The 22560-nt window shown below is 46.5% G+C and overlaps 1 protein-coding gene and 1 non-coding gene across 3 annotated transcripts; both read left to right on the top strand.

Annotated features, from left to right (window-relative positions):
* Positions 1–1457: 1457 nt before the first annotated feature.
* On the top strand, positions 1458–22345 carry TIPIN (TIMELESS interacting protein). 2 transcript variants are annotated; one of them, XM_008268860.4, is made up of 8 exons: positions 1458–1613; positions 4926–5063; positions 5189–5267; positions 5471–5546; positions 11607–11729; positions 12334–12397; positions 18622–18828; positions 21800–22345. In XM_008268860.4, exons 2-8 carry the CDS (start codon positions 4934–4936, stop codon positions 22000–22002), a joined length of 882 nt encoding a protein of 293 aa, XP_008267082.1. In that variant the 5' UTR covers positions 1458–1613; positions 4926–4933; the 3' UTR covers positions 22003–22345. The 2 variants fall into 2 exon arrangements, with proteins under 2 accessions (XP_008267082.1, XP_069910495.1); XM_070054394.1 differs by lacking the exon at positions 1458–1613 and adding an exon at positions 4243–4325.
* Positions 13747–13882, top strand: LOC127484055 (small Cajal body-specific RNA 14). Its single transcript, XR_007910836.1, has one exon. It is a non-coding gene; the product is annotated as a small Cajal body-specific RNA 14 (non-coding RNA).
* Positions 22346–22560: the final 215 nt, after the last annotated feature.

The following is a 22560-nucleotide window of genomic DNA, read 5'->3' as shown; positions in this document are numbered from 1 at the left end:
ATTTTTATGGGGAACAGTGCAATAATTCACACCCAGGATTAAGCAATCAAAACAGGCAACTAGTCTATTTCCTCATCTTTATATTTGGAGCTTGCCTGCTCCTCTTTACACTGGGTATTCAGTACACAGTACCTTACTGGGAACTGTAGTTGCCCCACTCTGAAGTCTTTAATAAAATTTCTCAAACTATAGAAAAGTAGAGAATACTGCCTGTCGCTCCCCCTCTTCGCGGAGGAACGACACAGGACCCTGCGTTGTTCTTTTGTCTGCTCGGCCCTCCCCGGGTTTGCTGCTGGTTCTTCCCGGGTTGGCTACCGACCCTTCCACCTCCGTGGAAGGGCGGTTCCCCCTGCCACTTTCCCCACTTCTGCGGGGGAGCGGCACACCGCCGGCCGGCTCTCTCGGGGGCTGCACAGGTGTTCCTTCAGATAGATGTTCCTGGTGCATGTTGTCTCTCTCCTCCTTTATAGTCTCTTCCACCAATCCCAACTCTGCTACCCACACGCCGAGTACTCTGCTCTCCTCCAATCAGGAGCAGGTCCTGCTGTTTATTGGTTGAACTGGAGGCAGCTGTGTAGAAGCTGTTTCCTCCTCTCCCAGCGCCATATTGTGGGAGAGCAGATGCATAGAATAAGTCTTAATTCCAGTAACTTAGTCTAGTCCGAGTTGCTCCCCACAACTGCCAATGCTTCCCACTTATCTTTTTGATTTGTCAGCTCTTCATATTTTTCCTTCATGTATTTGCTTGAGCAGTCTTCTTCAATTCAGCTTTTTGGATAGCTAATATGCTTCTATGTTCACAAAAAGTACAATTAAGCTCTCATTCCACACTGTTTATACATATTTCCTCCCAGCTATGTGTGCATTTGAGCAAATACAAATATGTTTGGACTCACTCTTTTTAAAGTAGAAAAGGTAAGATGTGCTGGACATTTTTGTGCCTAGATTAACCCTAACCTTTTTGTTTGTTTTTAAAGATTTATTTAAAAGTTAGAGTTGAGAGGGGATGGTCTCTCGTGTGGGAGACATGGCCCCAAACACTTAGGCCATCTTCTGCTGCTTTCCCAGGCCATCCGCAGGAACTGGATAGGAAGTGGAACAGCTGGGACTCGAACCGGCACCCATATGGGGTGCTGGCGCCCCAGGCGGAGGCTTAGCCCACTAGGCCACAGCGCAGCCCATCAGCCCAAACTCATTGTTTTAATGAGTGTGAAACCTCTGTGTTCCAGGAATTCTGTTCACTCTACAGAGGTGGTAGTTTCCCACCCAACACTGGTTCCTTTAGCCTTTTTACTCCCACTCACTTTTCTAAAAACCGATGTAATTCCAAAACCTAAAGCTCCCGCCCAGCGCCGAGCAAGCAAGGAGGGCCAGTTCTGAGAACCCTGCAGCCAGGAAGCCACGCGTCCCGGAGAGAGGCGCCCGGGCTTCCGGGGGGCGGGGCCGGCGGGCGGGGCGGGGCGGGGCGGCTCCCTGAGGCCCTGCCCAGGCCACGGACGGATTTGGCGCCTAACGACGAGCCCTCGTCTCGCGGCCGCGGTTTGAGTCTCGCGAGAAGCGCCGTTTCCCCTCGACCTGGACCTCCGCGTTGTGGTTGATGCTTTCGGAGTGAGGTGAGGCGGCGCGGTGGTGGGCGAGTGCGGTTCTGGAGGATGGTGGCGGCCCAGGAGGCAGGCTGAGGACCAGAAGACTGGGGAGTCGCGGGGAGGGGACGAAGGGACTGGCGGAGAGGAGCGAGGCGGACCTGGCCCGAGCGGGACTGGCCGGCCTCGACCTGTAGGGCTGGACGCGTTTACCTGTCTCAGAGTTTCGGGGCTGCCTCTCCCTGAAGCGCGGGATCGTGTTCCTGATGTGGCCCCCTCCCCAGCTTCTGCACGGGGGACTTCCAGACGTGCAAAGCGTGCTGTGGCCCTTGGGTGAATGAATGAGGTTGAAGCCACTGTGCCGGGGAGCGAGGATGAGGAGAGGGCTGGGAGTTGTGTGTCTTGCAGGGGTGGCACCTTAGTGGGGACGTCGGGGGCTTCCGTCGTGACAGCGCGGGAAAGTTGGGGTGTTTGGAGTTAGATTTGTGGCCGGCGCTTGTCCGGGACTAGAGGTGGAAGGAAGACAGCCTCACTGAGAGTAAAAGGAGGCGGTCACGTGGCCGGTGACCCGGCGTGAGGTGTGAACATCTTGGTCACTGCACAGATTAGTAGGAGTCACCTTTTTGATGAGCCCACACTTGCTGGCCTCCAGTTCGGAGCTCCCCGTCAGCCTCCAAGGTGTGCACCCCACGTCTACCCGCAGGGCTAAGTCGGCTTCCTCTAGCTGGGGACTGGCGTGGCATGAGTGACCTGCTGCTGCCCTTGGTAGCTTACCTGCAGGTACAGTGGGGCCTCGTCGGGAGTCGGTGCTTTGCTCATGTCTTCGTGGGCATAGAGATTTCGAACTGGTGAGCTTTTAGAGATCATCCAACTCCACGAGTTCCAGTTTGGGGGGAGCTTTGGAGTTTTTTTTTCTTGAATTCCTTCATCGAGCAAATCCAGAGTGAGCACCTGCTGTGTACCAACCAGCATTAGGGATGCAGAGGTAGAGCATGAGGAGACCCAGCTGGTCTTTGCCCTTTCAGAATTGGAGTCTGGTACTGGAGATGAACATTAAAGAACCCTGCAGATAAGGTTGTTGGAACTGGGCAAGTGCTTTTTTTTTAAGATTTATTTATTTGAAAGAGTTACATAGAGAGAGAAGGAGAGAGAGGTAGAGACAGAGATAGAGGTCTTCCATCCACTGGTTCACTCCCCAGTTGGCCACAATGGCCTGAGCTGCGCTGATCTGAAGCCAGGAGCCAGGAGCTTCTTCCAGGTCTCTCACGCAGGTGCAGGGGCCCAAGGACTTGGGCCATCTTCTGCTGCTTTCCCAGGCCACAGCAGAGAGCTGGATGGGAAGTGGCGCCCATATGGGATGCTGGCACTGCAGGTGGCGGCTTTACCAGCTACGCCACAGCGCCGGCCCCAAAGGCAAGTGGTATTAAAACTTGTACTTGACACTGAACACTTACTAAAGAGGGAGTTTTGAGAAGTTGGAGTAGATTTTTCTGAGGAAGTGAGATCTGAGATCTGAAAGAATTAAGGCATCAGTGAAGAGCTTTCGGGATAGGGAACAGCATTTGCAGAGGCCGGGCGACCTGAGCGATTGACACTTTCAAGGCATTGAAAGCAGCAGCCTGTAGTGGTGGGAGGTGAGGCAGTGGGTGAAAGAAGAGGCCAGATCTCTCAGGGCCTCGGAGTTTTGTCTTTATCCTGAGAGTGGATGTGCATAAGTCTCACTGGAATGCTTAAGTCTCAGTGTAATCAACTTCATATTTCAAAGCTTCCGTTTAATTGTATGGAAAATGGGTTGAAGGAGGCAAAAGTAGGGGATAATCCAAGCAAGCAATTTTTTTTTTTTATACTTATTTGACAGGCAGAGTGGACAGTGAGTGAGAGAGACAGAGAGAAAGGTCTTCCTTCCATTGGTTCACCCCCCAAATGGCCGCTACGGTCGGGGCTGTGCCGATCCGAAGCCAGGAGCCAGGTGCTTCCTTCTGGTCTCCCACGCGGGCGCGGGCGCCCAGTCACTTGGGCCATCCTCCACTGTACTCCTGGGCCACAGCAGAGAGCTGGACTGGAAGAGGAGCAACCGGGACTAGAACCTGGTGCCCATATGGGATTCCGGTGCCGCAGGCGGAGGATTAACCAAGTGAGCCATGGCGCCGGCCCCAAGCAAGCAATTTGGAGAAGTGGTTTTCAAGGCAAGGAGAAATGCACAGGTTCAAGAGAGATTTAGGAAATGGAATGAGGATGCGGAGGGGGTTGGGGAGAGAATCGTCAAAGATAAACTTGTAGGTTTCTGATTTACAAGCCAGAGAGAGGACATTACTGAAGTGGGAACATTTGGAAGTTTAGCTTCATACGTGGTGAGTGATAGATGCCTTTGAGATACTTAAGAGCTGCCAAGTGGGAAGTCACTCAGATTTGAGGCCTTGGCTAGGAATAAAAATTAGTCATCTGCAAGTAAATGATTATTAAAGCCATGTACACAAATGAATAAAGAGGGCCTACCTAAGATGGAGTCTGGATGCTTAATGGTCAGATTAGAAGAATATGAACCTACAGAGAAGATTCAGGAGTGTCCAGAGAGGGAAGAAAACTTGGGGAATACGGAAGACGTTTTCCTAGAGAAGGGGATTGACCAACAGTATCTGATGTTACTGTGACTAAGGTGGTCCTGAAAAACATGGTTTTAAGTTACCAATATGAAGACAATTTCCCATTCCTCAAAGGAAACCTTACCTGGAAGAGCAATTGGTAAGCAGAAGTAGTTAATGTAAAATTATTGGACAGTTATTTAGTGGTAGGGTCTGCATTAGAACTCAGTTCTGATTGCTAGCCTAGTCATTTCTTATTCTTTCCATAATTGTTATCTTTCTTACTTCTTTCCATGATGTGTGAGTTGTGTTTTAACTAATTGAAACACATGGATTTTGCTGCAGGTGGAAGTTGATGAATAACATTTGATTTAGTTAGTTGAATAAAATAATTTTTTAAAAGATTTATTTATTTGAAAGGCAGAGTTACACAGAGAGAGGAGAGGCAGAGAGAGAGAGAGAGAGAGAGGTTTTCCATCCGCTGGTTCACTCCCCAACTGGCCGCAACGGCCGGAGCTGCACTGATCCAAAGCCAGGAGCCAGGAGCTTCTTCCAGGTCTCCCACGTGGGTGCAGGGGTCCAAGGACTTGGGCCATCTTCCACTGCTTTCCCAGGCCACAGCAGAGAGCTGGATCAGAAGTGAAGCAGCCAGGATTAGAACTGGTGCCCGTATGGGATGCCCGCGCTTCAGGCCAGGGCGTTAACCCGTTGCGCCACAGAACCGGCCCCTGAATAAAATAATTTTGCTTCTTTCCGCCAGAGTAAGAGATGGGAGAACCACAGGAGGATGGCTTGATTGACCTACCAGATTACGAGCATACAGAAGATGAAACTTTTCCTCCTTTTCCACCTCCAGCCTCTCCAGAGAGACCTGCTGAAGGGGCTGAGCATGATGAAGGTCTGTAGAGAGTTTCCGAACAATGTTCCGTGTTCGGGTATCCATTGATTGGCTCAGATGTAGTACGTTTTATAAGGAAGGCTTCAATTATGTAAGTAATTCTAAATCTCAGTATATTTCATTAGAGTCAGGGACTGGAGTACCTGTTCCTGTACCTCCAAAGAGAACAGTTAAGAGGAATATACCCAAGCTGGATGCTCAGAGGTACAGTCACTATTTTCTTATGCATTTATAGTTTTTCTTTACATTCATCGTTCTAATGCGAAAACTTTTGGTTAGGATGATTGAAAGATCAGAGTTTTCTAAATATTTTTTCCAGTTCAGTAGAAAATATTTTTTCTTCTTAATAGTCTTGGTTTGGATATGACTTTAAAAGACTTGAGATTCAAAATTGTTTCTGTTTACAGATTAATTTCAGAGAGAGGACTTCCAGCCTTAAGGCATGTGTTTGATAAGACAAAATTCAAAGGTAAAGGTCATGAGGTAAGAAAAGTTGGATTTTCATTTTTAAAGGATTTATTTTATTTATTTATTTGAAAGGCAGAGTTATAGAGAGGCACAGGCAGAGAGAGAGACATATTCTATCTGCAGGTTCACTCCCCATATGTCTGTAACAGCCAGAGCTAGGCCGATCTGAAGTCAGGAGCCAGGAACTTCCTCCAGGTCTTCCACACAGGTGCAGGGGCCCAAGGACTTGGGCCATCTTCTACTGCTTTCCAAGGCCATAGCAGAGAGCTGGATTGTAAGTGGAGCAGTCAAGGCTTGAACCATAACCCATATAGGATGATGCAGGCAGTGTAGGCTGTGGCTTTACCCGCTATGCCACAGCACCATCCTCTTAAACTTTTTTTTTTTTTTTTAAACAGCAATAGTGGTGGGCATTTCACCTCATGGTTAAAACTCCAGTGGAGGGGCCAGCGCTGTGGCGCAGCGGGTTAACGTCCTGGCCTGAAGCACGGGCGTCCCATATGGGCGCTAGTTCGAGATCTGGCTGCTCCACTTCTGATCCAGCTCTCTGCTATGGCCTGGGAAAGCAGTAGAAGATGGTCCAAGTCCTTGGGCCCCGTACTCATGTGAAGACTCCTGGCTCCTGGCTTTGGATTGGTGCAGCTCCGGCCATTGTGACCAGTTGGGGAGTGAACCAGTGGATGGAAGACCTCTATCTCTGCCTTTCCTTCTCTCTCTGTGTAACTCTGCCTTTCAAATAAATAAATCAATCTTAAAAAAAAAAAAAAAAAAAGACTTCAGTGGAGACACTTGCACCCCATATTGGAGTACCTGGGTTCAAGTTCCAATTCCATTCTCAATTCCAGCTTTTTGCTAAAATGCACCCTAGAGGCAGGCAGGTGATAGCTCAAGTACTTGGGCTCCTGCCGCCCAAGTGGGAAACTTGGATTGAGTTCTTGGCCTGTCCCACCCCTAGTTGTGAGTATTTAGGAAGTAAACCAGTGGATGGGAGCGCACACGCTTGCTTGCTCTATCTCATTTTGTCACTATTCTGTGCCTCTCAAATACATAAATTTTAAAAATGGCAACAGAACTGTACACTCATTATGTTCTTGGTAATCCCAGAATGCCTTGCAGATAATAATATATCTCTTGAGAAACAGTTGTGATGTAGTGAAAAGGGTAGTATTTTTTTTTTTTTTTTTTAAGATCTATTTATTTATCTGAGTCAGAGTTAACACGGAGAGAGGAGGAGAGGCAAAGAAAGTGAGAGAGGTCTTCCATCCATTAATTCACTCCCCAGTTGGCCGTACTGGCCGGAGCTGGGCTGATCCGAAGCCGGGAGCCAGGAGCTTCTTCCAGGTGTCCCACATGTGCAGGGACCCAAGCACTTGGGACATCTTCTGATGCTTTCCCAGGCCATAGCAGAGAGCTGGATCGGAAGTGGAACAGTTGGGACTCAAACCGGCGCCCATATGGGATGCCGGTACTGCAGATTTCCCGGCTATACCAAAGCACTGGCCTCCGTTTTTTTTTTTTTTTTTTTTTTTTTTTTTAAGGTTTTATTTGGCCGGCGCTGCGGCTCAATAGGCCAATCCAATCCTGTGCCTGCGGCGCTGGCACCCCGGGTTCTAGTCCCGGTCAGGGGACAAAAAACAAAAAATAAAAAGCCAAAAAAAAAATTAATTACAGAGAGAGAAAGAGATAGTATGATCTTCCATCCACTGGTTTACTTTCCAAATGGCTGCAATGGCTGGGACTAGGCCAGGCTAAAGTCAGGAGCTCGGAGCTTCTTCTGGGTCTCCCATGTGGGTACAGAGGCTCAGGCATTTGGGCCATCCTCCACTGCCTTCTCAGGCACACTAACAGGGAGCTGGATCAGAAGAGGAGCAGCATTGCCGGTGCTGTAGCATAGCAGGTAAAGCCACCGTTTGTGGTGCCAGCATCCCATATGGGTGCTGGTTCGTATCCCAGTTGCTCCACTTCCCATCCAGCTCTCTGCTGTGGCCTGGAAAAGTAGTGGAAGATGGCCCAAGTCCTTGGGCCCCTGTAGCCATGTGGGAGAGCTGGAGGAAGCTCCTGCCTCTTGGCTTTAGATTGGCACAATTCTGGCTGTTGTGGTCATTTGGGAAGTGAACTAGCGGATAAAAGACCTATCTCTCTCTCTCTCTCTCTCTCTCTCTCTCTCTCTCTCTCTAACTCTGCCTCTCTTTAACTCTGCCTTCCAGATAGATAAATAAATCTTTTAAAAAGGAAAAAAAAGAAAAGGAGCAGCCAGTGCCTGAACTGTCACCTTCTGGGATGCTGGCATTGCAGGAAGAGGCTTAACCTGCTGTGTCACAGCACTGGCCCTCACGTGTATTCTTAGTTTTCAACTATATAATGGAACTAAGTTAGTCTCAGAATTTTCAGTGACTGGTGCTAATAGGTAAGGGTTGCACTTGGAGTTTGCATTTCAGATCCCAGGTAGAATAATGTTAATGTCGTGTGCTGTGCAGGATGATTTGGAAGGGGAAAGAGACTGGAGGCAGATAGCAGCTCAGAGGCTGTTGGCTTTCCAGTGGGGTGAGGTGATAATAACCTGAATAGGGGAGCAACAAAGAGATGAAGACAGGAAAATGAAAAAGAGTCAGAAGACTCCCCTAGGATTTCAAGCCTGAGAGGTTCAAAAATTGTGCATTTTCTCAGCTTTAGTGGATATAAGGGAAAACAAGTTTGTGTTCTTTTTGACTACAAAACTAAACATAAATCAGGGTATTGAAAAACATACCCAATTCTGTTAGTTCATTGCCCTTGATACAGTTTTCAGGTAGTGGTGAATTTGTGATTTGAATTTATAAAGTCTTGATTATGTTTAAAATAAGCTCTTTTTTTTTTTTTTTTTAAAGACCTATTATTTTTTTGAAAATCAGAGTTACATAGAGAGAGGAGAGGCAGAGAGAGAGATTGCTTCCATCTGCTGGTTCACTCCCAAATTGACCACAATGACTGGAGCTGCGCTGATCCGAAGTCAGGAGCCAGGAGTTTCTTGCGGGTCTTCCATGCAGGTGCAGGGGCCCAAGGACATGGGCCATCCTCTACTGCTTTCCCAGGCCATAGCAGAGAACTGGATTGGAAGTGGAGCAGCCGGATCTCAAACCGGCGACCATATGGGATGCCAGCGCTTCAGGCCGGGGCATTATCCTGCTGAGCCACAGTGCTGGCCCCAGCCCTTATTAAAATAAGCAAACTTACACAAAGGATACACATTTTCTGTTTCTTCAGTTGGTGAGGACAGACTGGGAGAGTGTATACTGTAAATAGTATTCTATACTTTCCCCTTGGCAATTCATGGTGTTGTGGCCCAGGAGGTGAAGCCAGCACCTCTGGCATCCTGTGTCAGAGCACCCGTTCAAGTCTTGGTATTCTGATTCCCATCAGGCGCCCTGCTAATTTTTCCGGGAAAGCAGCGAAAGATGACCCAAGTGCTTGGGCCCCTGCCATGCATATTGGAGGCCTGGGTGGAGTTCCAGATTTCTGGCTTGCATCTGGCCCAGTCACTGTGGGCATTTGGGGAGTGAACCAGCGGATGGAAGATCTCTCTGTCTGTCTGTCTCTCTGTAACTTTGCCTTTCAAGCAAATAAATAAATCTGTAAAAAAAAAAATTCCTACTGTTATGTATAATTTGTGATTTATTATAGTTAGCTTTTCCTGTTGTATTCCTTTGATCTAATATGACGTTGTGAGGTGGTTTCCCAACAACTGGAAAATGATCTTAGGTGCTTGATTTTTTTTTTTTTTTTAATATTCATTTATTTATTTGAGAGGCAGAGTAACAGCGATATCTTCTATCCACTGGTTTACTTTCTTCTTCCTTTTTTTTTTTTTTTAAGATTTTATTTATTTATTTGAGAGGTAGAGTTAACAGACAGTGAGAGGGAGAGACAAAGGTCTTCCTTCTGTTGGTTCACTCTCCAAATGGCTGTAATGGCCAGAGCTGTGCTGATCAGAAGCCAGGAGCCTGATGCTTCTTTGTAGTCTCCCATGTGGGTGCAGGGGCCCAAGCACTTGGGCCATCTTCTACTGCTTTCCCAGGCTACAGCAGAGAGCTGGATTGGAAGTGGAGTAGCCAGGACTAGAACTAGTGCTTGTATGGGATGCTGGTGCCCCAGATGGAGGATTAACCAAGTGAGCCACGGCACCGGCCCCCACTGCTTTACTTTCCAAATGGCTGCAATGGTTGGAGCTGGGTCAGGCCGAAGCCATGAGCCAGGAGGTTCTTCTGGGACTTCCAACATGGGTGCAGGGGCCAGTACTTGAGCCATTCTCGCCTATATTCTCAGGCGCATTAGCAGGGAGCTGGATCTGAAGTGGAGCAGACAGGACTCAAACTGGTGTCGATATGGGATGCTGGCATCACAAGCAGCGGTTTTACCTGCTATGCCACAGTGCCAGCCCTGAAAGATTTTGTGAAAGGACATGTACCTTGATTTTAGAGGAAAATAAGAAAACATTGTGTTGTCATCATTATATATTTACTTACTGGGATAGTTGATTGTCTTTACCCCTGATTTCCAGACAAGGTCAAGTAACAATAATATAATAGCTAATTTTTTTTTTTTTTTTTTTTTGACAGAGTGGACAGTGAGAGAGAGAGAGAGAAAGAGAAAGGTCTTCCTTTTCCATTGGTTCACCCCCCAATGGCTGCTGCGGCTGGTGTGCTGCGGCCGGCGCACCGCGCCGATCTGAAGCCAGGAGCCACGTGCTTCTCCTAGTCTCCCATGCGGGTGCAGGGCCTAAGGACTTGGGCCATCCTCCACTGCACTCCCGGGCCACAGCAGAGAGCTGGACTGGAAGAGGAGCAACTGGGACAGAATCGGGCGCCCCGACTGGGACTAGAACCCGGGTTGCCGGTGCCGCAGGCAGAGGATTAGCCTATTGAGCCACGGCGCTGGCCCATATTTTTATTTATTATTTTGGAGGTAACACATTTGATTTACATCATAGTCAAAGGCTTAATCTCAACTAAATACAGAGTCCAATAAAAGCAAATACACTATAGGCCCAACATTCTTATTGTTTTCATATATGAAAAAAAAAAAGGTTACAGAGCAGTAAATTGAGTTATTCAAAGTGATGGAATTGGGATTTAAATATGTTCAGTCTGATCCAGAGCCTGTGCTTTCAATCATTTTCTCATTTAAAATATTAAATAGAGAATGAAATATTTAATGGGAAAAACAAATTTATAACTTTTCTCTTTACTCAATTTTATTTTATTTTTTATTTTTTTTTTGACAGGCAGAGTGGACAGTGAGAGAGAGAGACAGAGAGAAAGGTCTTCCTTTGCCGTTGGTTCACCCTCCAATGGCTGCCGCGGCCGGCGCGCTGCGGCCGGCGCACCGCGCTGATCCGATGGCAGGAGCCAGGAGCCAGGTGCTTTTCTGGTCTCCCATGGGGTGCAGGGCCCAAGCACCTGGGCCATCCTCCACTGCACTCCCTGGCCACAGCAGAGGGCTGGCCTGGAAGAGGGGCAACCGGGACTAGAACCCGGTGTACCGGCGCCACTAGGCGGAGGATTAGCCTAGTGAGCTGCGGCGCCGGCCTCAATTTTATTTTTAATTAAAAAAATTTAATGTTTAATTGGAATTTTAAGTATAGAAAGGTATTGTGGTTTGAGAATTTTCTTTAGAGTCTTTGCCCTTGAGTTTTCTGAATTTTTTGTTACAGTTCTGAATTCTCAGTGCTTCGTTTTCTGTTTATGATTTAGGGACCTGTCTCAGTTTTTAGTTATCCCTGAAAGAGACCTCGATATATTTTACTGAACATATTTGGGAGTTTTATTTTATGTTTGTGAAAAGACACACACATGCTTCTCATTTAACATTATTACATTTTTGTGCTGGGATTTTTTTTCTTCTGATTTTTAAAAATCTGTAACTAGTACTCTTCTGTACCGCAGTCCTCTAAGCCCTTAGTAAATATTTTTCTTTCTAAACTTCTGAAAGTTTCTCAACCTTATAAATGTGACGTGACACCAGTGACTTTGGTGCTGCTGCTGAGCTCTGGGATCTGCTGACAAAGGCTTCTGTTGTGTTTTTATTTTTATGTGCTAGGCTGAAGACTTGAGGACACTCATCAGACACATGGAGCACTGGGCGCACAGGCTGTTCCCCAGACTGCAGTTCGAGGATTTTATTGACAGAGTTGAATATCTGGGAAATAAAAAGGAAGTGCAGGTAAGTGTTGAGGTTATTATGAATATCATTCATGATACTAAATAACACAAGGACAGATTTAGTTGGGACTAAATTGCTTTTGGGGGGTCTTCATTTTGAAATGTGCCTTGGTAGGGAAAATTAATAGTGGTTATTTGAAGAATAGTGCTTTCAAAACTAAGAATTGAATAAATGACCATTTCTCCCTCTAAAATGATTGTTAGAAATATAAAAATAGGGCCGGCGCCGTGGCTCAATATGCTAATCCTCCACCTTGCGGCGCCGGCACACCGGGTTCTAGTCCCGGTCGGGGCGCCGGATTCTGTCCCGGTTGCCCCTCTTCCAGGCCAGCTCTCTGCTATGGCCAGGGAGTGCAGTGGAGGATGGCCCAGGTGCTTGGGCCCTGCACCCCATGGGAGACCAGGAAAAGCACCTGGCTCCTGGCATCGGATCAGCGCGGTGCGCCGGCTGCAGCGGCGGCCATTGGAGGGTGAAACAACGGCAAAAAGGAAGACCTTTCTCTCTCTGTCTCTCTCTCTCACTGTCCACTCTGCCTGTCAAAAATAAAAAAAAAAAAAAAAAAAAAAAAAAAGAAATATAAAAATAATTCTTTTTTATTTTTCAGACTTGTCTAAAACGAATTCGACTTGATCTCCCTATTATACATGAAGATTTTGTTGGCAATAATGGTAAGAATACAAGTTGTTCTACTTTGTAACCATTTTTTTTAAAGATTTATTCTATTTATTTGAAAGAGTTACAGAGAGAGGTAGTAGAGACAGAGAGAGAGAGATCTTCTGTCCGCTGGTTCACTCTCCAGATGGCCACAACAGCTAGAGCTGCACCAACCCAAAGCCAGGATCCAGGAGCCTCTTCCAGGTCTCCCACGAGGGTGCAGGGGCCCAAGGACTTGGGCCATCTTCTATTGCTTTCCCAGGCCATAGCAGAGAGCTGGATCGGAAGAGGAGCAGCCAGGACTATAACTGGCGCCCATATGGGATGCTGGCACTTCAGGCCAGGGTGTTAACCCGCTGCGCCACAGCGCCGGTCCCCCATTTTGCTTTTAAAAATGGACATGGTTCATCTAGGCAGTATTATAGGACTGGATTCTTAGGTCTATATTTTGTATGTAGTTAAAGCACAGTACATAGGAATGCATTTTTAAATGCATTAGATGCGTTGGTGCATCTAGGATATTGTATATGGAACTTGTTATAAAAAAAGAAATGGTTGAGGGGCCAGTGCTGTGGCATAGTAGTTTAAGCCCCCACCTGTTGCACTGGCATCCCATATGGGTGCCGGTTCGAGTCCAAACTGCTCCTCTTCTGATCCAGCTCTCTGCTATGGCCTGGGAAAGCAGTGGAAGATGGCCCAAGTGCTTGGGCCCCTGTACCCACATGGGAGATCTGGAAGACATTCTTGGCTCCTGGTTTCGGATCAGCCCAACTCTGGCCATTGCGGCCGTTTGGGGAGTGAAACCAGCAAATGGAGTAACTTTGTCTCTCCCTTTCTCTGTAACTCCGCCTCTCAAATAAAGAAATCTTAGAAAAAGTGGTTGAATTGCCATTAGATACGTTGTAAAAATATATTTAGCCATATAGCTTTTTTAAAAAAATGATTGATGTATTTACTTGAGAGATTCTCATCTGCTGGTTGACTCCTCACTTGGCTACTATGGCCAGGGCTGATCCAAGTCTAAGCCAGGACCCAGATCTCCATCCAGGTCTCCCATGCAGTTAGCAGGAGCCCAAATACTTGGGCTGTCTTATGCTGTTTTCCCAGGTGCGTGAGCAGGGAGCTGGATTGGAAACAGAGCAGCCAAGACTAAAATCGATGCTCCAATGTGGGACACTGGCATCACTGGTGATCGGTTAACCTGCTCTACCACAGTGTCATCCCTGAAAATGAGCTTTTGAGAATGCTGGTAACCTTTAACCCTTTATAGCACTTGGTCATAAAATTACATACAATACAGAATAACTTGTTGATGAAAGGTTGCTTTTCATTCTGTGTAGGTCCTGGCTTTAGTAAGACCTCTGTGACTGTTCCTGGTATTGATTGCATTTGTTAGTTGTACAGTGCAACCATAGACAGTCACATACATTAAAACAGATGGTTCCTGCCGACAGAGTCTGTATAGTTATCAGATTTTCTGTGCGATGGCTCCATACATGAATGTTTGTCTTGTCTTTCTTTCTTTCTTTCTTCTTTTTTTAAAAGATTTATTTGGAAGACAGAGTTACAGAGAGGTAGAGACAGAGAGAGAGGTCTTCCATCTGCTGGTTTACTCTCCAGTTGGCCACAACAACTGGATCCGAAGTTAGGAGCCAGGATTTTCTTCTGGATCTCTCACATGGGTGCAAGGGCCCAAGGACTTGGGCCATTTTCTACTGCTTTCCCAGACCTTAGCAGTGAGCTGGGTTGGAAGAAGAGCAGCTGGGACTGGAACCGGTGCCCATATGGGATACTGATGCTTCAGGCCAGGGCTTTAACCCACTGTGCCACAGCGTTGGCCCCTGTCTTTTTTAATAGATGTGGAAACTATAATCTCCATATAGAGTTCCTCAAAGTTATTTATTTTCAAAATATTTATTTATTGGAAAGAGTTACAGAATGAGACTAAGAGACATAGAGATTTTCCATTTGCTTGTTCACCATGGAGATGGCCCCAACAGTCAGGGCTGGGTCAGCTCAAAGCCAGGAGCCTAGAACTCCATCTCATTCTCCCACATGGGTAGCAGGGGCCCAAGCATTTGGACCATCCTCCACTGACTTTTCCCAGGCTGTTAGCAGAAGGTGGACTGGGAGTAGAGCAACTGTGACTCAGACTGACACCCATATGGGATGCTGGCGTCACAGGCAGAGGCTTCACCTGCTGTGCCACAACTCCAGTCCCTCCAAAGTTATTTTATAAGTTGTTTTTAAACGTGTGAAGGAATGTGATTTAAGCAATCCAGGATTTTAGGTTTTTTTGGTAGGATATGGTATGTACTGATGGCACAGGATTTGGTATATATAAAGAAGTGAGTTATTGCAGTAGTGGATCCTACAACAAATACTACTAGGTTAGTTTGTTCATTCAGCACCACTGTTTGAGTTTGCTGCTCAACTGTGTTCTAAAGGTTCAGGGATACATATGGATAAACTCAGGCCCCTTACAGCGTATAGTCTAACAGACTACTGAATAGTCAGACCAACAAACTATTGCCAGTAGTTTGGGGAGTGCTGTAATTAGAATGAGTAGGGCACTGGGTGGGTACAAAAGAGCATAGTGTGTTGTGGAGGGGAGGGAGGAGCTTCACCGGGGAGGTACCGCACGTAATCTGAATGGTAAGCAGTGAAGGTCAGCCAGAGGAGATTTTGGAAACAGGGAACCCCTTGTGCTAAGGCATAAATTAACATGGTCGTTTAGGGGACAGAAGTGTGCTGAAACGCAGGGTACAGGGAGGAGACTCAACTCAGAGGGCCTTAATGGTTGTGGAACCTGTTTTCTTTGTATTTTAAGAGAATAGGTTCTAAATCTTTAAAGACCACAAGAGTAAAAAAAAAAATTTTTTTTTTTTTTTGACAGAGTGGACAGTGTGAGAGAGAGACAGAGAAAGGTCTCCCTTTTTTCTTTGGTTCACCCCCCAGTGGCTGCTGTGGCTGGTGCGCTGCAGCTGATCTGAAGCCAGGAGCCAGGTGCTTCCTCCTGGTCTCCCATGCGGGTGCAGGGCCCAAGGACTTGGGCCATCCTCTACTGCACTCCTGGGCCATAACAGAGAGCCGGAGAGGAAGAGGAGCAACCGGGACAGAATCCGGCACCCTGACTGGGACTAGAACCCGGGTTGCTGGCGCCGCAGGCAGAGGATTAGCCTATTGAGCCGTGGCGCCGGCCTAAAATGTTTTGAACATTTATTTAATGTGTGTACTGATTTAATACATATACTTCTATTCTGATATTAATACCTATTTTTGTTCTCACCAAAAATACATTACATTACAATTTTAAAGTAAGAACAATGGGATTAAATATTCCATTGAGTAATATTTTATAAAGATCTTGGGCTAGTATTTCTTGGTATGATTGGAGATTAGATTTTTGTTTTTTAATCTTGGTCTTACCTTGCAAAATTACATACATCCAAATGGAAGTAGAAATCATTAATTGCGTGCCAGTGCCGTGGCTCACTTGGCTAATCTGCCTTTGGCGCCGGCATCCCAAATGGGCACCGGGTCTAGTCCTGGTTGTTCCTCTTCCAGTGCAGCTCTCTGCTGTGGCCCGGGAGGGCCGTGGAGGATGGCCCAGGTGATTGGGCGCCTGCACCTGCATGGGAGACCAGGAGGGAGCACGTGGCTCCTGGCTTCGGATTGGCATAGTGCCAACTGTGGCTGCCATTTGGGGGTGAACCAATGGAAGGAAGACCTTTCTCTCTGTCTATCTCACTCACTGTCTAACTCTACCTGTCAAATAAGTAAAAAAAAAAAAAAAAAAAAAAGAAAACATTAATTGCCCTTAATAAGTCTTGGCATTTATTTCTCACTCCTGTCTACTAATGCAAGGAATTTTGTTGGAGTTGCAAATTTTTTCTATTTTTTCAGTCCATTTTTCTCACAAATTAGGTGTGAAGTTTTTGTATTGTTCACAAATAGTAGTCATGTCACTCTTCAGAGTTTTTAGGTCAAGAAGTCCTGCGTGGCCCTGTGGAGTCTGCCCCGACCCTCACCCATTCCCTCTGCCGCTTCACCTCTACTCTTCCCCTTGCATGCCTCAACTGCATGTACCCGTAGCCACTCCCTGAACCTCTGGACACATTTCTGTCCTAAGGCTTTTACCCTTGTCCTCTCTCTGAAACACTGTCCTCTCCATGGCTGACTTTCCTACCTTCTTCAAACTTTGCTCATATGTCAACACAGTGACGTCACCCCAGCCACACCATTCCTGATCCCCTTTTTGCTGTTTGCTTTTTTCCATAGTTCTTATTTCCCTTAATTCTGCTACCACAGCACCAGCCCCGGTTTATAATTTTTACTTCCATAATGTGACTATGTAGAGAGGACTTGAAATGACACTACTGCCATTTTCTTCTTCTTCTTCTTCTTCTTTTTTTTTTTTTTTTTTTTTTTAGATTTATTTATTTATTTGAAAGGCACAGTTACAGAGAGGTAGAGAGAGAGAGAGAGTAAACCAGCAGATGGTTTACTCCACAAATGGCCGCAATGGCCAGAGCTGGGTCGATCTAAAGCCAGGAGCCAGGAGCTTCTTCCAGGTCTCCCACGTGGATGCAGAGGCCCAAGCACTTGGGCCATCTTCCATTGCTTTCCCAGGCCACAGCAGAGAGCTGGATTGGAAGTGGAGCAGCCCAGACTCTAACCAGTGCCCACGTGGGATGCTGGCAGTACAGGCATTGGCTTTACCCCCTACACCACAGCGCCGGCTCCTCCTTTCTTATTTCTTGCTTGTGCTTCTATTCCAATAGGAGACACTGTGTTCTTTTGCAGAATCTTTTTTAAGCTACCGCTCATGTGTTTTTTTGGAATTGTTTGGGTGAGACAAGATCATATCTGTGTGTTTACTTGACTGGGCAGTCAGAAACAACTGTGTCCCAGTGTGAAAAGAGGCCCCGCTCTCTCACCCTTCTAGGGAGCTCACAGATGACAGTGACTCTGTCATAAGATCTTAAACATATTTGTAAAACTTACTCTTCTTAATACTTAAATGGAACATCTAATCCTTACCACTGTGGATCACGTTGGAGGCATCCTACTTTGAGATAACTGATATAGGTGGTTTTACGAGTTTGTTAACATTAATAATGTAGAGCATTTATTTTCTAAACATTATTTTGGGAATATATCTGCAGATACAAATTTCTTTTCCTTTTTCATTTGTGTCTGCTTTGCCCTATAAAAGATAATGGCCTAGCCGGCGCCGTGGCTCAATAGGCTAATCCTCCACCTTGCGGCGCCGGCACACCGGGTTCTAGTCCCGGTTGGGGCGCCGGATTCTGTCCCGGTTGCCCCTCTTCCAGGCCAGCTCTCTGCTATGGCCAGGGAGTGCAGTGGAGGATGGCCCAGGTGCTTGGGCCCTGCACCCCATGGGAGACCAGGAAAAGCACCTGGCTCCTGGCTCCTGCCAGGATCAGCGCGGTGCGCCGGCTGCAGCGGCGGCCATTGGAGGGTGAACCAGCGGCAAAAGGAAGACCTTTCTCTCTCTGTCTCTCTCTCTCACTGTCCACTCTGCCTGTCAAAAAAAAAAAAAAAAAGATAATGGCCTACATAAAAATATGAGTGTATGCTATACAGAGACACTATGGCCAGAAATTAAGATGTAGAACAAGAAAATGATTTGGATTCTTTAAGCTCTCTTACTGGGCCAAGCATAAAATATTTCTAATCATAACTAAGAACTTTTCCTTTCATGCATATTTTAAATAGTATTTCCATTTGACTAACATGCCTCATTATAAGTAATTTATAAATGTCTTTAAATCAAGTATATATTTCCACATTCTCTTTATTTTTTTTTTAAGATTTATTTATTTGAATGTTGAGTTACATACAGGCAGAGAGAGAGAGCGCGCGAGCGAGTGAGCTTCCATTTGTTGATTCACTCCCCAAATAGCTACAATAGTCAGAGCTGTACCGATCGGAATCCAGGAGCTAGGAGCTTCCTTTGGGTCTCCCATGTGGGTGCAGGGGCCCAAGGACTTGGGCCATCTTCCACTGCTTTCCCAGGCCACAGCAGAGAGCTGGATGGGAAGAGGAGCAGCTGGCGACTTTACCCGCTACACCACAGTGCTGGCCCCTATTCTCACATTCTCATGCCTTACAAATTATTTCTTTAGGTAGACACCTGTCCCTGACTGAGACGAGCTCCTTCTGTAACTAGTCTAATACTACAGATGTACTAACGTTTCCTTTTCTACTGCAGATGAAGTAGGAGAGAATAATGACCGTGATATAACTGTTGCTGAAATAGATCCCTTTTTTACGAACTCATCTGAAAGTGCGAAGTTTGTCTCTGAATCGAGTGGAAGCCTGACAGAAGAGCAACAACAAAGAATTGAGAGAAATAAGCAGCTGGCCTTGGAGAGAAGGCAGGCAAGGCTGCTGAGCGACAGTCAGTCCTCAGGACACGGTACCTGTCATGCTGAGTTTTATGGGCTCCTGTTAATACATCAAGGGCTTGTTAGACATTGTAACTTCTTTACTATCCTCTCAAAGTATCTTTAGGAATCAAAAGTGTGAATGATTGTTCAAGATGCTGGTTGAGATGCCTGTGTCCCACATCAGAGCTTCTGGGTTCATTTCCTGCCTGCCTTCCTGCTTACGTGGTCTCTGGGAGGCAATGGTCATGGCTTAAGTAGCTGGGTTCCTGCCACCTTTACAGGAGACATGAATTGAATTCCCTGTTCCTGGCTCACTTATTCAAACTGTGGCCACACACACACACACACACACACACACGGTCTTCTCCAGGGAAGCTTGTGGGTAGTGAACCAGCATATGCGAGTGTTGCTGCTCTCCCTTTTTCCTTTTCTCCTTGGCTCTCAAACAATTATCTTAACCATTTAATAATTTATTTTAAATACTTTAAAGCTATGTTTTCGAACTCCTTAAAGGATGTGATACATGCTGTCTTTAGCATAATTATGAAAACTTATTGTGATACAATTCTAATCATATAAAACTGTACATTGTGTACCCATTGAGGATTTTAAAGCCATTTGCTGCAACATGAATACATCTCTTTTTTTCCTTTTCTTTTTTTGTTTTTTAATTTACCTATTTATTTGAAAGGCAGAGTTACAAATAGAGCAGGAGGAGTAGATGGCCAAAAGCCAGGAGCTTCATCCATGTCACCCATGTGGGTGCAGGGGCCCAAGTACTTGGGCCATCTAAACTGCCTTCCCAGGTGCATTAGCAGGGAGCTGGATCAGAAATGGAGCAGTTGGGGCTTAAACTGGTACCCATATTGGATGCCATTGTTGGAGATAGCAGCCTAACTAGTATGCTGCAATTATGGCTCCCATGAATAGGTTCTAAAATACTTAATTTATTTTTAAATATTTATTTATTTAAAAGGCAGAGTGCGAGCGAGCTCTGGGCTGATCCCATGGCTCACTAGGCTAATCCTCCGCCTGCGGGGCCAGCACCCCAGGTTCTAGTCCCGGTTGGGGCGCCGCATTCTGTCCTGGTTGCTCCTCTTCCAGTCCAGCTCCCTGCTGTGGCCCAGGAGTGCAGTGGAGAATGGCCCAAGTACTTGGGCCCTGCAACCACATGGGAGACCAGGAGGAAGCACCTGGCTCCTGGCTTCGGATCAGCACAGCGCTGGCTGTAGCGGCCACTTGGGGGGTGAACCAACGGAAGGAAGATTTTTCTGTCTCTCTCTCACTAACTCTGCCTGTCAAAAAAAAAAAAAAAAAAAAGAGCGCTTCCATTTCCTGGCCCACTCCGCAAATAGCCTCAACTTCCAGAGCTGGGCCAATCTGAAACCAGGAGCCAGGAGCTTCCACTGGTTCTCCCAAGGACTTGGGCCATCTTCTACTGCCTTCCCAAGCCTTAGAAGAGAGCTGGGGCCGGCGCCGCGGCTCACTAGGCTAATCCTCCGCCTAGCGGCGCCGGCACACCGGGTTCTAGTCCCGGTCGGGGCGCCGGATTCTGTCCCGGTTGCCCCTCTTCCAGGCCAGCCCTCTGCTGTGGCCAGGGAGTGCAATGGAGGATGGCCCAGGTGCTTGGGCCCTGCACCCCATGGGAGACCAGGAAAAGCACCTGGCTCCTGGCTCCTGCCATCGGATCAGTGCGGTGCGCCGGCCGCAGTGCGCCGGCCGCGGCGGCCATTGGAGGGTGAACCAACGGCAAAGGAAGACCTTTCTCTCTCTCTCTCTCTCTCACTGTCCACTCTGCCTGTCAAAAAAAAAAAAAAAAAAAAAAAAAAAAAAGTAAAAAAAAAAAAAGTAAAAAAAAAAAAGAAGAGAGCTGGATTAGAAGTGGAGCAGTGGCCAGTGCTGTGGCATATGGGTAAAGCCAATGTCTGTGGTGCCAGCATTCCACATGGGAAAGCAGTACAGGATGGCCCAAATCCTTGGGCCTCTGTACCCGTGTGAAACCTGGAAGAAGCTCCTGGCTCCTGGCTTCGGATTAGCTCAGCTGTTGTGGCCATTTGGAGAGTAAACCAGCGGATGGAAGATTCTGTCTCCACCTTGCCTCTCTGTAACTCTGCCTTTCAGATAAATAAATCCTAAAAAAAAAAAGGGGGGGGGTACAGGATAGGAAGTGGAACAATTGGGATGTGAACTGGTGCCCCCGTATGGGATGCTGGCGTTATAGGTGACAATTTAACCCACTGGACCACAATACAGCCCACCCATGGCAACTGAGATGAAGGTACAACTATTATTGACAACAATGGCTCTTTTTTTTTTAAACCAACATATACCTGAAAATAGATAGTTAAGGATCACTTTCTATTTATAAGATTAACAAATACTTACAGCAGCCAAGGGTGCACCAGGCCAAAGCTAAGATCCAGGAATTTCCTGCAGGTCTCCTACGTGGGTTGCAGGAATCCAGGTATTTGTGCCATTGTCTGCTGCCTCCTAGGTGTTGCACAGGAAGTGGGAAGTAGAGGTACTCCATGCAGGCCTGCAGTCATCCCAGGTGGCAGCTTAACCTGCTATGCCACAGTGCCCACTCTTTAAAGTTGACATGAAATTATCAAATTATTGGTTTATTTTTTTTTTTTTTTAATTTTATTTGGGAGGCAGAGTCGATAAGTGCTCCCCATCCGTTGGCTCACTTCTGAAATCCACAGGACTAGGCTGGGCTGAAGCCAGGAGTTGAACTCAGTCAAGGTCTCCACATGGGTGGCAGGAAGCTGGAACCAGGAGCCAGAGCTGGGAGTCAACCCGGCATTCTGATACAGGTGTCTTAACCGTGAGGCCAAGTGCCTGGTCCTCTTTGTGATTTCAGTGGACTTCCTACATATATAAAAAGGTTTATATTTCTAAGACAGTGATCAAAATTAGGTTTTTGAAGAGATTTGTATACATGAGGTGAGACAGAATCATGTAATTAAATAAGTGATAATGGTTTGGTTTCTCTTTCAGATACGTCAATGAACACACCCAGAACACAGACTATTGAAGAGGTTCATACTGGTGAGGATCAAGAGGCTGAGGGAAGTGGGTCAAGCAAGGACATTTCCATTTGTCCACAGAGCAGTGCCGCAGCCACTTCTGGGAATGAAGAGGAGGAATTAAAGATGGAGGAAATACCAGCGGACCAAGCCTGTGAAGCTTTGTGCACCTAGGGCTGCTCCTGTGGCCGCACGAGCCTCTGCCTCTGCCTGTTAAGTCATGGCTCTGCAGGCGCAGGAGGAGTATGTGTTGTCTGTGTGTGAAAATCCTTAGGTAGTAAATCTTACGCATATTCCTGTTAACTTTGTCACATTAAACTTATTCTCTTTAGCATTTATTTTTGTACAAGTATGACTTCTAAATAAATGATCACCGGTAAATAAGCAGCAGCTGTTTTGAATGTCTTCAGTAGATTCAGGTGATGTATAATATGTATTTGCATCTTAAAACAACTGTTGCTGTGGAGTGTGTCTATTTTTAAACAGCAAAAATAAAAATTCCTCTTCTCTTTATGAACATTTCTTGTTGCTATTTAGGTCTTTAATTTACACTTTCAGTATATACATATGGTTGACGCTTTACCCAGCCCCAGTGAGTTGAAAATCCACCTCTGGGTCTGCCCAAGTAATTGGGCCATTTTCTCCTGCTTACCTAGGCACATTAGCCAGGAGCTGAATCAGAAGTGGATCAGCTGGGACTTGAACCGGCCAGTTTCAAGCAAGCTTTTAGTT

The sequence above is a fragment of the Oryctolagus cuniculus genome, chromosome 12 (assembly GCF_964237555.1).
Source record: "Oryctolagus cuniculus chromosome 12, mOryCun1.1, whole genome shotgun sequence".
NCBI lineage: Eukaryota > Metazoa > Chordata > Mammalia > Lagomorpha > Leporidae > Oryctolagus > Oryctolagus cuniculus.
The sequence above is the reverse complement of the archived record's forward strand: the minus strand, read 5'-3'. Positions and strand labels throughout refer to the sequence as shown.

Coding starts and splice junctions, on each gene's coding strand:
- TIPIN (XM_008268860.4), top strand. CDS start 4,934: ATGGGAGAACCACAGGAGGATGGCTTGATTGACCTACCAGATTACGAG. Junction 5,268..5,470: donor CCCAAGCTGGATGCTCAGAG/GTACAGTCACTA, acceptor TTCTGTTTACAG/ATTAATTTCAGAGAGAGGAC. Junction 18,829..21,799: donor CAGTCAGTCCTCAGGACACG/GTACCTGTCATG, acceptor TTTCTCTTTCAG/ATACGTCAATGAACACACCC.